Raw genomic sequence first — 15183 nt, 5'->3', positions numbered from 1 at the left:
AGAGCGTCCCAAAAATCTGGTTTGCAGCCGCCAAATTATTACCCGACTTTGCCCGATGTTTTTAAAGAAATACTAGATCTTCCTCATTGTTTACTTCATTGATGTTGTAGTACTAACACTTTCATTTGTAAGGTCAATTTATAAGGTTAGAACGTATTACTTTTAAAACATTGTTAATAGTTTCTGCATAAAACTCTGTTACATTTCTTTTAGGATGGTATCAGTTGATTTTCTGTTTACAATGTGTAACCTTTATCCATCTTTGCTCAAAGGACATCTCACCCATTCATGACGGTTTGTCTATATCAGGTCATCACCTACAGTACTTTAAGAACAGATATAATTAAAATCCCTCTGCAATCATATGGGTGAAACACTCTACAAAGAATGGCAGACCACAGTTGGAAAAGCTTTACTCCGTAGAACTGATGTGTGTCAAAGCTTATTGCCCAATGTACAATTCACATGTGTATATAAAATCCTTGTGTGGAATTTTAAAATGTGTAGTAATTTTTATGAGTTTTGTTCATGGTTACAAAGCCTCAGACCGTCTCAGTGTACATACTAACATCTAGGCCAGGGGTGGGCAATTATTTCAGCTGGGGGGCCGCTTAACACTTCCAGCGAATATTCGAGGGCCACACACAAAATATCTTGTATATACAATATCTATCACAAAAATGCTGTTAGATTTTTATAAAAAAATATTTTATTATACAAAGCAAACAGAATAAGAAAATGAACACTGATACAATATAGAACACAGTAAATGTCTAGGTAGGAGTACAAGGAACAGAAATGGAGGAAGAGGAGGAGAAGACAGAAAGAAGACAGAAAACAAGAGAGAGAAAAAATAGCAAACACTCAAGCCTTCGTACAATCAAATGGAGTGTCCGTTTAAAAAAAAAAAAGACTAACAATCAAAAGTGGAATTAACAATTACATAAAAGAGTCAGTGAGATGATTGAAACCTCTGATGCGCATTAACCAGAGAAGCGAAGTCAGGCATCATCTCTGTTGTCGCAATCCGGAGCACAGCTGCAAGGTGCTCATCATTCATGGAAGATCTGTGTTTTGACTTGTTAAATTTCATCACAGAAAATGCCTGCTCGCATATGTAGGTTGAACCAAATAGCACAAGCATCTTCCGCGCATGAGCCTTGATCTTTGGAAAGTTTTGACCATTGAGAGAGGCATAAAACCGTGGAAGAGGTTCTGATTTGAATTGCTCTTTAAGCAAAGCATCACACTGCAGGTCAATAAGCTCAAGTTGAAGATCACAAGGAGCATTGTCGACATCAAATGTGAAAGGTGAGGAGACCAAAGATAAATCTTTTTCTATTGTTTTGAAATCATTGAATCTCCGTGAAAACTCCCCATGTAAATCGAGTACTGATGATGCATATTTTTCCAGATTTTCATCTGAAACAGCAACTTGATGCAAAGTGCAGAAATGAGTGAACTGCTTGTTCCTTAAATGACGGGAGAAAAGCAGCAATTTGGTCATAAATGACTTCACGCTGAAATGCAGATCATGAGCAAAAAGCCCCTTCCCTTGCAATTTTAGATTTAATTCATTCATGTGGCCCATAACATCAACAGCAAATGTGAAATCAGATAGCCAATCCTTATTTTTCAGCTGGGGAAAATCGGGTTCTATTCCTTTCATGTTTAGAAACACCCCAATCTGCTCTCTCAGCTCCCACACTCTTTTCAAAACATTCCCCAAGCTAAGCCATCTCACATTGGTATGATACAGGATATCTGTGTGCTCAGCTTCAGTCTCCTCTAGCAGAGCTACAAATTGTCTGTGATTTAATCCTCTTGCGCGAATGTAGTTGACCACTTTTGTAACTGTGTCCACAACGTTGCTTAATTTTAAAACACTTTTACAAAGGACCTCTTGATGTATGATGCAATGTAGAAAGACAATTTTGAGTTCTGGATTCTTTTCACTGACTTGGTCTTGAATTCTTTTTAGCAATCCAATATTTTTTCCTGTTAGATTGGGGCTTCCGTCAGTTGTCACACCAGCCAATTTTTTCCACTCCACTCCAAGTTTGGACACACACTGATTTACAGCCTCCAATAAATCCTTTCCAGTTGTTGTATCTTTCATGGACTGCATTGATGCCAGTTCTTCTGTAATATCAAAATTTTCATTGATACCTCGAATGAAAATCATCAACTGGGCTGTGTCTTTGACATCACAACTTTCATCCAGTGCTAACGCAAAATATGACATATTGTTGACTTTCTTTTTTAATTGCAGTTCCATATTCTCGGATATGTCCTCGATGCGCCTCACAACAGTTCGCCGTGACAAGCTAATATTTTCAAACATTTTTTTCTTGTCTGGGCACAATATTGCAGTAGAGTCAACCATACATTCCTTTATAAATTCTCCTTCGGTGAACGGCTTACTGTTCTTGGTGATTTTGTGTGCTATTAAATAGCTCACCTTTGTAATTCCATCCTGTGCAGATGACAATTTTGTGAAAAATGTTTGCTCTTTTTGGATTCGAGCAACCATCTCATTGGCTTTCTCCAATTTGTCTTCAGCAGATACATTTTTATACTTCAAAGCATGCTTTGTCTCGAAATGGCGATTTAAATTATATTCTTTGAATACTGCCACGGATTCCTTACAAACTAAGCACACTGCTTTTTCACCAACATTGAAAAAAAAATATTTAGGAGTCCATTCTTTGTTGAATTTTCTGCATTCACCGTCTATCTTTCTTTTCTTTGCGAAACTCATTTCTTAGTCTGTTGATTTTAAATCAAAATCAAAATTTAGGCAATAAATATAAACAAGACTCACACAGTGGTGCGCATTACTGACATCTGTATGATGTTTTTATGTTCTCCGATGTTTGTATGGCTTTCCTCCCACACCACAAAAATATACTGGGAGGTGTTGCGGAATTCATACTGTAAGCGTCAAAAGGGAGGGGACTGATATGAATGACAAATATTTGTAGGAGTAAGTCCTGGGCTGCGCAGAGACTGCACAAAGTAGATTTTTGCAGCTCTGCGTATACATACGATCGCACACTTGCATAGGCGAATTTACACTCCCCCTGGGGGCGGCGACTACCCGAACGCAGGACAGCAAAATTAGCAGCACAGTGATCAAGTCTGCATCAGCCCCTTAATCAGCAGTTGCAGCAAAATGCAAATGCAACCAACTTAAAATAAGACCCGCTATAGGGCCCAAGTCAGACACGATCACTGCTGTGCATTTTTGCACAGCAGACGATCGGGTTTGAACTGTGCATACACTGCAATGTGCAGGCACGTCAGTCTGCAGCGCCGGGATGGTGCGAACAAAGCGATCGCACAGGCGATCGCAAGCCGATTGACAGGAAGAGGACGTTTGTGGACGGCAATTGACCGTTTTATAGGAGTGTCCGGAAAAACGCAGGAGGCACCAGGCATTTCGAGGGAGGGTTTCTGACGTCAGCTCCGGCCCCGATCATCGCAGCGGCTGAGTAAGTCCTGGGCTGCGCAGAGACTGCACAAATTTCTGTTTGTGTAGCTCTCTTGCACATGCGATCGCACCCCTGCACAGCAATTACCCCCTCCCCCTGTAGGCGGCGACTACCTGATCGCAGCAGTGCAAAAATCGCCTGCTAGCGATCAGGTCTGAATAAGGCCCATAGTTATGTATATAACTATAAAAACATAGTATATATAGCTATAAAAACACACACCACAATACAATATACATTACGTAGAATACATAGTTTTTTTTACAGGCACAATACATATGTCCAAAAAACACAGTAATCCAGTAATAAAAAAAACAAACCACAGGGCTGAAAACAACCTGCACCCTGTGTAATGCTGCAGCCTCTACCCCCCCCCCCCCCCCTCTCCCCTGGACCCATATAGCAGTCTATCCTCCCCTCTCTCCTGAACCTATATGGCAGTCCCTACCCCCCTTTCCCCACCCTCCCCCTAAACCTATATAGCAGTCCTTACCCTAACCCCCCCCTCCCCTAAACCCATATAACCGTTTTTTAACTCCCCTCCCCTGAACTTATATGGCAGCTTTAGCTTTATCCAGGGGCTGGCTGGACAGGGGGTTTACCTATTTGTCAGTGGCAGACGATCCCCGCTGTCTGATGATCCGTGCTGCTGCTGCTGCCGCCGCTTCTCACTGGCCGCCGCTTCTTCTCCCCACTGGCCGCCGCTTCTTCTCCCCACTGGCCTCCGCTTGTGCTCCCCACTGGCCGCTTCTGCTCCGAGTCCCCACTGCAGTGCCCGCCCAGCGCCGCCCCCCGTGACGCCCAGCGCATGATAGAGGAAATCCCGGTCAGCTGACCCTGTGACGTGACCGGGATTTCCTCAGCGGCGCCGCGTCTGAGTGCAGTGCAATGACAAGCGGCTCAGCCTGTCGGGCCGCTTGTCATTCCACTCTGGTGGAGCACAGCGGGCCAGGCAGGATCGGTCCGCATGTTGCCCACCCCTAATCTAGGCTGACAATTTACATGTGAAGTAATTCATTGATTTACCTTTTGGCATATTCAAGTGGTTAACTTCTAGAACATTTACTATACGTGACTTTATGCATTCAAGATACTGGAGATCATTCAGATCTGATCGTGGGGCTGCTAATTTTGCTGTCCTGCATGCAGATAGTCTCCGCCTCCAGCGGGAGCAATCCTATGTGTACGCCAAGCTGCTAAAATCCACTTTTGTGTGGGAGGGAGGAGTTCAACCTCGAAGTAAAGCAACAGAACGAGTTCCTATATGAAGTTAAACCCACCAATCATGTGAGGCACTAATGAGTCTGTACTGTAAGATATTCATTTGCGGTGTTTCTGATCATTCAGAGTAAAGGGCTTGCCACTGGACGATGTTTTAAACGATATCGTTCATTTTCACTCTTCTTAGCGACATTTAAAGTATCACGCAGTGTAGGTCATCAATGAGGACATCTATCCCTGCAGCTCAATTCTGGCTATATCGTTGATGACATGGTACATATCGTTCGGCATGGCCGGTATGAACGGTAAGCGATGACATGTAAATGCAGAACAAACATTTAAATAAAGGTGCCAAAACCCTAGAGTTAAATGATTTAGGCATATAGTTCACTTGTTCATGAAATCATTAAGTGTGGCCGCTCTATCTCGTTTATCCGGGAGTCCGGGAAGTTCAAGGGAAAATAATGAACTATATCGTTCATGTTGTCCAGTGTGGCAGGCCCTTATCACTCTGGAACAGGCCCCTACATGCACATCAGCCCACCAGGGCTCTTCCCTGCAAACCCTATGGCCAATCTGCCCCTGCATGTGGGGATGGCTCAATCCTTCTTTAGAATGTTTTCTTCTCTCAAACAGTATGAACTATATGTAAGTTGTCTCGTCAAGCTATCTGCAACATCAGACTTACACAAGGTTTTAATGACTGACCCGTAACACCAGGACACCCATATGAGCGACTGCTAGGTTGATTTGCATATTCTCTCCATCGATGGCTTGATGAGGCCGTATTCCATACAAGTCCAGCTTCCGAGCTATGTCCAGCAGCTGCATGTCTGACTCAGCTGGAGATTTCCCTCTAAATACAAATACAGTATACATGAGTACAAGCTGGTGTCCAACAAACTCTTTTTAAAGTTTTTAGACATGAACACTTCACACAAAACAAAATTTTTTGTTAAAGAAGTTAGGGTACTTGTTAATTATATGGGCGCCACTTGAAATGTGAACTCCACCTCCATGTCATTTTAAATGATCACCGTGTTATCCCAGCTATACGTGGTCGCAGCAATTCACATCATCCATGCAGAACCTCCCTCTCCACAGCCTATCTATGTCTGCTCATAATATCTATCTGTGCCTCTTGGCACATGGCCATGGTGGTGGTCAGTGGTGGGGCTGTCAGGGAGGTTATTTGCTGGGGATCAGAATGATTTACCGATGGACACAATACCGACGGTCATAATCCCGACAGCCATTGACCAACAGTCAAAATACTACCACGGTAAAAATACCAAAATTCATTATGCCGACATGTTCAGAATACTGACATTTGAAATGCCGACATTTCAAAATACCGAAATCTGCTTTTCTGCTTTTTGTTGTGTCAATGTCGACATGGACACAGCTCTACATGCTTCAGCCACGGTGCCTTGTTGCACTCAGCACACTATTATATTTCCCCTCCAGGTCCACTGGGATGGTAAAGTATGAACAAGTCTGTTTTGGGGCAAACATTCCTTAAAAACGCATGTCGCCATTTGGACATGTTGGCATGTCAAATGTCTATATTCTATGTCAGCATTTTGAACATTTCAGTATAATTAATGTCGGTATTTTGACCGTGTCTGTGTTTTGACTGTCAGTCACTGGCTGTCGGGATTATGACCATTGGTATTGTGTCCGTCGGTAAATCAACTGCTACTGCTTTTCAGATATGCCAGCTCCCTACTTGATTCCTCCCTGGAACAACAGGTGCTTTATACCAAATGGAGCCCACATAATTAACAAGTACCACATTTAGTTAAAAAAAAAAAAAAAAAACTGAAAATTGACATTGGAGAAAAGGAACTGATAAAAGATATTTGGCTGACACTAGTATTTATGTATCTGCAAGACTGCTTCATATTTAATATATGAATCTACCGGTAATTAGATTAGAAAAAATTATAAATCTGTAATAGGGGCACATTACTCTGTAAACAGGCCCTGATTTATGGTTAGACTCTATAGGCCTGGACCAAGAGCAATAGCATGCTTTGCATTTTCTCTTTATATTGTTTTTCTAATAGACCATGGGTCTGCAACCTGCGGCTCTCCAGCTGCTGTGGAACTACACATCCCAGCATACCCTGCCTCAGTTTTAGCATGCCTTAAAAGTAAAACTGTGGCATGGCATGCTGGGATGTGTAGTACCACAGCAGCTGGAGGGCTGCAGGTTGCAGACCCATGTCCTAGACCATAACTGTTGTAGGTGTTGGACCGCAGGGGGCCTTAGGCAGGGTTGAATGTCAAGCTGGGTATACACTTATGCAACTTCTCAGAGGGGAGAAGTCGCATCACCCGGCAGCTTCCCAGCGGCAGGATCACATATGATACATCGTATGCAGTCCATTTGCATACGATGTATCGTATGCGACCCCAGCCAAGGCGCCAGTATGATATATCTAAAGTGCAGTACTTCCGATTTAGGGCTCCAATCTGATGCTCACGGGTCTGCTCATCAGATCGGATTATAGGTAAAACACATGCGATGTGCCAGTTTTCATCCGATTTATAGGGCAGAAACACAAAATCGGGCAAAATCATACTAGTGTGTGGGCACAGTCTGCTGTCATTTTCGTAGTTGGAATTAAATCCATATACTTGTCCATATGCAGAGTTATAAAAGCCTTATAGCACGTACAAAATATATGCCTGAAAATAGGTGCATTTACCATGATGTCCAAGTCACCATAGCCAGCAGGTGTATTGACACGTCCCCTCTCTATTTTGCCTACATGAGAATGCCCTGTTGTAGACCAGTTATGCCTCCTCAGTCACACACTAATGTTGGTGGTATTGCAAAATCACCCGGCCACATCATGATATGTGACATCATGATGTCACACCAAAGGGGAGGGTTCACCAAGACCAGGGAGAAAAGCAGTGCCTGGAGTGACTAAAGGATGCTCCGGGTAGCTCTACAGGCTAAATGCCCCCTAGGCCCTGCGCTCTGAGCAGCATAGAGCTCACCCACCACTGGTTATGGCCCTGGCTGTTCTGCAAGGGGAAGCACTATACTGAGTAACCCTTCACTGGATCATATAGGAGCTTGCTTAATTATATCATCCAGACTGGGGACAATACTGTCAATTATCTTGCAGCTTGTTCCTCTACATACCCAGCCCTGAAGCTACAGTGGGGCAAAAAAGTATTTGGACAGCCACCGATTGTGCAAGTTGACCCACTTAAAAAGATGAGAGAGGTCTGTAATTTCTCTGATAGGTACACTTCAACTGTGAGAGATAGAATCTGAAAAAAAAAAACATAGGAAATCACATTGTATGATTTTTAAACAATTTATTTGTATATTTTTGCAGAAAATAAATATTTGGACTATCAAAAAGTTTAACTCAATACTTTGGCATATAACCTCGGTTGAGGTTAGATTACAGAGGTCAAACGTTTCCTGTAGTTCTTGACCAGGTTTGCACACACTGTATCAGGTATTTTGGCCCACTCTTACATGCAGATCTTCTCCAGATCTGTCATGTTTTGGGGCTGTCTCCGGGCAACACGTACTTTCAACTCCCTCCACAGATTTTCTATTGGGTTGAGGTCTGGAGACTGGCTAGGCCACTCCAGGACCTTGAAATGCTTCTTACGGAGCCACTCCTTAGTTGCCCGGGCGGTGTGTTTGGGGACATTGTCATGCTGGAAGACCCAGCCATGTTCCATCTTCAATGCTCTTACTGAGGAAAGGAGGTTTTTGCCCAAAATCTCATGATACATGGCGTCATTCATCCTCTCCTTAATATGGATCAGTCGTCCTGACCCTTTGCAGAAAAGCATCAACAAAGCATGATGTTTCCACCCCCATGCTTCACAGTGGGTATGGTGTTCTTGGGATGCCATTCATCATTCTTCTCCCTCCAAACATGGCGAGTGGAGTTTATACCAAAAAGTTCGATTTTGCTCTCATCTGACCACATTACATTCTCCCAATCCTCCTCTGGATCATCCAGATGGTCACTGGCAAACTTTAGACGGGCCTGGACATGTGCTGGCTTAAGCAGCGGGACCTTTCGGGCGCTGCAGGATTTCAATCCATGATGACATAGTGTGTTACTAATGGTAACCTTTGTGACTGTGGTCCCAGCTCTTTTGAGGTCATTGGCCAGGTCCCCCAGTGTTGTTCTGGGCTGATTCCTCACCGTTCTCAAGATCATTGATACCCCACGAGGTGAGATCTTGCATGGAGCCCCAGGTCGAGGGAGATTGTCAGTGATCTTGTATTTCTTCAATTTTTTAATAATTGCGCCAATAGTTGATCTCTTCTCACCAAGCTGCTTGCCTATTGTCGAGTAGCTCATCGAAGCCTTGTGCAGCTCCCTGGTGTCCTTAGACAGCTCTCTGTTCTTGGCCATGGTGGAGAGGTAGCAGTCTGACTGTTTGAGGGTGTGGACAGGTGTCTTTTATACAGATAACAAGTTCAAACAGGTGCCATTAATACAGGTAATGAGTGTAGGATAGAAGAGCTTCTTAAAGAAGAAGTAACCGATATGTGAGAGCCAGAAACCTTGCTGCTTGGTAGGTGTCACGTCTAGCAAAGTTTGAGGATCCGGCAACTGAGATTTGACCGAGGAGGTAGCAGGCTGTGGATGAACAAGATGAGAGGGTTGGATATAGTTCCTTCGCATGGGACACGGAGCAATGAAGAACGTAGGTGGGGTTTGAGAGTCAACAAAAAGTATTTATTATGTACAGGGCTGAGGTAGAGAACTGAGGCTGGAGCACGATGGTTAAGGAACGTAATTGCGGATAAAGAACTGCGGGTTGTGGCTTGAAAGACGAGGTTGTGATTAATGAACTGCGGAACTGTGGATAGTGGTTAAAGACGTGGTTGGAGACAAGGACTGTGGGCTGTAATTTGGAAAACGAGGCTGAAGATAATAATCTGCAGTCTTTGGTCGGTGGTACAAAGGCGTGGCTGGTGAAGGAGATCTGTGGAGTGTGGCTTGAAAGACGAGGCAAGGGGCGTGGCCTGGCTGCATCCTAGAGCAGACGTGCTGTGGAGGAGCTCTCAGGGATTAAGCCAAATAAACCCCTTATTCACAGCCTAACCTGGAATTACAAACATCCAGGTGGGGTATTTACTGCAGGAGAGTGCCCTGCTGTGCGGCCCTGGACAGCGCTGACACATAGAGTGCAGATCCGGCATTGCGGCCTACGCCGACCACTGAAGCCGGGGCCTCGAGTTTGGAGGAGGTCCGGCGGGAAGCTCCGGAACGGCGTGCGGCCGCGGCGGGACCCGGGGCGCGTCCTACGGACACCCATTGGACCCCACAACAGCCTGGAGACCTCCCCAAGACCCTCAGGTACCTGACTAGGGAGAGGGAATTATCCAGGGGTCCACGGGCTCCACACACAGGGAGACATCCTCCAGCCTGTCACAGCTGCGGCGGCCATCTTGGATCCAAAGTTATAGTGCAGACACACAGGCTGCTCACATAGACAGCCTTATCTGAGTTCTATAGCTCACAACTCCACACCTCACCAAACTGATATTGCCTCCAGGACTGTCATATTAACTAAAGCTCACCCACTCCCCACTGCCTGTGGGGGTGTCTGGAGCTGAGGGGTGATGCCAGACTGATTCCTGTCGACTGATTTGGTGGAAGACCTGGGACCTACCTCTGCAGTGCAAATGCCTCAAATTAGACCACACTGACGGACATGACCCCCTGAACCACCCGCACACTATGGGGTTAGGTGGCTGATGACATAGCCCGGGACACCCACACGACAGTGGAGAATCAACTCAGACAGGGTGCGTTCCTGATTCGGCGATGTGGCTTCCTTTTGTTTTACTGCACAATATGATGCATAACGACTGCTGATGGGGAAATCTAAGAGAGGTGGGAAATCATCTGCAGCAAAAAAAACTGGTGACAAATCCCTACAGCCTAATCTGCACCGATATCTCCTACCAGATACCGAGGGAGAAGATACTCGTTCCCTATCATCCGTGTCTAGCTCTCCTATTGACGTCGGCAAGATGGCGGGTACCGACTCTTCACCGATAGACAAGGGACCCGAAACATCAATGGCGGACGTGTTGACCTATTTACGCTCACTCCCTACCAAAAAAGATCTACCTACTAAAAAAGACTTTTTGGATCTTGAGCAAAAGATACGCGACACGGTCAAATCCGAAATCTCCATATTGCAGGCAGATATATCCCACATATCACATCGAGTCTCTGACATGGAAGACCACGTCGATGAAGTTTCATCTTTCCAGCAAAAGCTATGTGATACAGTTGCTCTTCAGGCTCAAGAACTAAGGTCGCTTGCGCGTCGACAAGACGACCTAGACAACAGAGGCCGGAGAAACAACCTGCGCGTCAGAGGGCTATCGGAAGAGGTCCAAGGCCCGGGGATAACAGACGCCCTCACTAAGATTTTCAACGAAATAATAGACGCGAAGCCAGACAACATCATAATGTTTGACCGGGCTCATCGAGCACTGCGCCCGAAAGGTCTCTCCTCTGAGGCTCCCAGAGACATTATATGCCGACTTCATTATTACAGCGTCAAGGAGGAGATTCTTAATAAAGCCCGCAAATTAGATCGGCTGGAATTTGACAGAAATGTGATCCAGATTTTCCCAGATCTGTCCTGGACCACGCTGCAGCAGCGAAGAGCTCTCAAGCCCTTGACAGAAGTCTTAAAGGAGAAAGGAATCAGATTCCGATGGGGTTTTCCAGTCAGCATCCAGGCTACATTTGAGGGATGACAGGTTGCCTTACACTCACCAGAAGACCTGGATAACTTTTGCTCCACGTTATCCGTAACTAAACCTGCCCTAACAGAATGGATACAAACCTTTTACCGCCTGGAACCCCCGAAGCCTCCGACCGCGCGGATGTCTTGGACCCCGGTCAACAACAGAAAACGGGGGACGACTCGATCACCCCAGCTTTCCAACGATACCGGGACATGATGTTTACAAGACCTCTTCCTCCACGACTTCAAGTTGTTTGCCATGGCTCAGCGGGACATAATACTGCCTAAGCAGTCGGTGGCTAACGGTTCACTTTCGAGAATGTAGACTGCACCACTGATTTTTCTCCACGACACCTGCACCAAACAACATTGCAGTAAAATGCCTTGGCATTACTGTCTCTATCTGGACCCACCCCTCCTTCGATACCCCTGATAAGCGGATCCATAGCGCCCTATTGCCTCTTCAAAAATGTGCTTGATTTTCTTAACTCTTAATTTTTGAACTACATCTTTATTTTTATTTTTTTTACTTCATCTGTTGAGCACCAATTAAGAGATATACACTCCCACTGTCCATATTACTGAACAGGGAAACCCCCCTGAGGATATCGGAAGACTGATAATTGGTTACCACAGGTTATCCCCTGAATACACGATATACCACCCCTGTCCCGGGGTTTTGTTGTCTTCACCATGCCCCAGTTGGGTTAGACCGCTTGCCTGTTTTGGCTCTTAAGTCGTGGGTATGACCTTCCTACGACTTAACGGCGGTACTACAATCACTTCACAGGATGTGATAATGTTGTTATATAATTCAATGTTCATTGCATTGTTTTTTCTTTACGTGTTTTCTTCTTTTTTACTCTTTCTTCCTTCTTTCACACTTCTGCTCCCCCCGCTGACCTCCGTAGCAGGCCGAAATGTCCACCATGTGTGGCCCCAATGCCGACACCACGTTATCGGTAAGTCAATGCCACTTCTTCTGCTCATTATATATGCTGAACTTAACCCCACTAATGTCGTCTGACCTTAGATTGTGCTCCTTCAATGTGAAGGGGCTTAATATCCCTGAAAAACGGTCCACACTGCTGCGAGAACTATGGACAGACCGTATAGACATTGCCTTTCTACAAGAGACCCATTTCAAAAACCAGGCCGCCCCTAAACTAGGAAACTATCGTTACCCCCAGGTTTTTTGTAGCAATAACTCAGCTGGTAAATCTCTGGGTGTGGCGATTATAGTGGCACGCAAAATTCCGATTATCGACGTCTCACACCTTACTCTTGAGGAGGGCAGATGCCTAGTTGTCAAATGCACTATATATGGCCAAGTATATACCCTTGTCAACATATATGCCCCTAATAAATGCCAAAGACAGTTCCTCATCAAAATATTGAGACGCCTTGAACCTATTAAAGAGGGGAGATTGATTATAGGAGGGGACTTTAACTGGTCACAAGACCCAGGGATGGACTGTTCACCTTCCTTAAATAGAAAGCAGACACGAGACCACCGGCGGGTAGGCCGACTTCTTCGTGAGTTTCAGCTTATGGACTTATGGAGAACTCAACACCCGACCAGTAAGGATTTCACCTTTTTTTCTCCCCCTCATAATATGTACTCGCGCCCGGACTATTTTCTAGTTGAGCATAGGTCACTACAGTTATTCCCATCAAGTACAATTGGACACATCACATGGTCCGACCATGCCCCGGTTTATATCTCAGTCACGACGACATTGGCCCCTCCCACGCCCTGGTCATGGAAATTTAATGATTATTTGACACAAGACCCCAGACTAAAGGCCACGCTTACTACTGCCATCTTAGACTATATAGAGACGAACGACACTCCAGACGTTAGTGCAATAACAATATGGGAGGCACATAAATGTGTGGTTCGGGGAAAGTGTATTCAGCTTGGCTCTCAGCTTAAAAGGGAGCGAACGGCACAGAGACTGCAGCTCATTGATCAAGTTGCGGCATTGGAGGCCTCGCATCAGGACTCCCTGGACCCGGGGGTACTCCTGGAACTCACAGAGGCGCGAAAAGCTCTCAATAAATTCATATGGGACAAAACTAAATTGGGGATGACCAAATGTCGCCATAAATTTTATCTTTGGGGCAACAAACCCGGTGCTATGTTAGCCAGAGCACTCCGGGTCCAGAGACTGCAGTCTTATGTTCGCTCTATTCAGGAGCCCGGGGGTCGTGCTGCAAATACGCTGCCCCAAATTGCCCACTCCTTCCAAAAATTCTACGAATCCCTCTATAATCTCAGAAAGAATCAAACCCCACAAACCGCTGCAGATCTGAGAGTGTCGATACAGAAATACCTGACAGAAATTGACTTCCCAAGACTGCCGGACTCAGACTTAGACAATCTGGAACGACCCTTTACACTGGAAGAACTAGAGACGGCGCTGGCGGCAACACCGTCTGGGAAGAGCCCGGGCCCGGATGGCTTCCCAGTCGGATACTATAAAGCCTTTAAAATACCTCTATTGCCCCTTTTATTGAAGGCATGTAACGCGGTCTCTGCTGAGAGAGGTTTTTCTCCGCAGACACTAGAAGCCCACATAGCAGTAATCCCGAAGGAGGGTAAAGACCCCACCCAGTGCTCAAGTTACAGACCCATCTCTCTCCTCAACTGTGACATCAAACTTTTTGCCAAACTGCTCTCATGCCGTTTAGGCCGCCTTCTCCCGGGGGTGGTGCATGGGGACCAGGTGGGATTTATATTGGGACGAGAGGCCAAAGACAATACCTCCAAAGTTATTGATCTCATACATTTGGCACAGAGAAGTCCTTCCCATATGGTCCTCTTGTCCACAGACGCGGAGAAGGCCTTTGACAGGATAGACTGGCAATTCATGGAGGGTCTTCTTGGGCACATGGGTCTGGGTCCAGCCTGTCTCAGTCGGATACTGACCCTATATACCAGGCCGTCGGCTAGGGTCCGTGTGAACGGTGTCATGTCCGCACCCTTCCTGATAGGAAACGGAACGAGACAGGGTTGCCCACTATCCCCGCTCATATTTGTTCTTTGCATGGAAGCACTGGCGAGAGCAATTCGAGATAACCCAAATATCCACGGCATAAGGGCAGGTAAACAGGAACACAAACTGGCATTATATGCGGATGATTTACTGGCCACCCTGACAGATCCGGTAACATCCCTCCCAGCGCTTATGCTAGAATTCAATAGATTTAACCAGCTCTCCAATTTCAAAATAAACTACACTAAATCAGTGGCCCTGAACATTTCAACCCCAGAGCGAGTGATAGAAAGCATACGAGACACGTTCCCGTTTCAGTGGCATCCCACTCAGCTAAAATACTTGGGAGTCCTTTTGACCAAAGACCTCACCGATCTATATCGGGCAAATTTCCTTCCACTATTACACAGAATTACAGCGGATTTTAATAGGTGGTCTACACTCCAATTTACGTGGCTGGGCAGGATTAACACGATAAAGATGACGATCCTCCCGAAAGTATTATATCTACTGCAAACATTACCCGTAACAATTCCGACTTCCTTCTTTACGAACTTACAATCTTCTGTCGGCCGTTTTATATGGGGAAAGCGAGGACATAGACTTTCACAGTACACAATGACCCGTACCCGCAGAGAAGGTGGTTTACAACTGCCACACTTTCTTAGCTATTATAATGCTATCCACCTATCCAGAGTTAT

General features: G+C 45.5%; 1 protein-coding gene across 1 annotated transcript in view; it reads right to left on the bottom strand.

The window, feature by feature from the left end:
• The window catches only part of FRMD7 (FERM domain containing 7), a 75957-nt gene that overhangs the window by 16583 nt on the left and 44191 nt on the right, over positions 1–15183 (bottom strand). The window contains 1 exon segment of the mRNA XM_063938555.1: positions 5424–5571. Within this exon segment, the coding sequence (XP_063794625.1) occupies positions 5424–5571 (148 nt within the window).

Source organism: Pseudophryne corroboree, chromosome 8, assembly GCF_028390025.1.
Source record: "Pseudophryne corroboree isolate aPseCor3 chromosome 8, aPseCor3.hap2, whole genome shotgun sequence".
Lineage (NCBI taxonomy): Eukaryota > Metazoa > Chordata > Amphibia > Anura > Myobatrachidae > Pseudophryne > Pseudophryne corroboree.
Note: the sequence above shows the minus strand (reverse complement) of the source record. Positions and strands in the feature narration are given on the sequence as shown.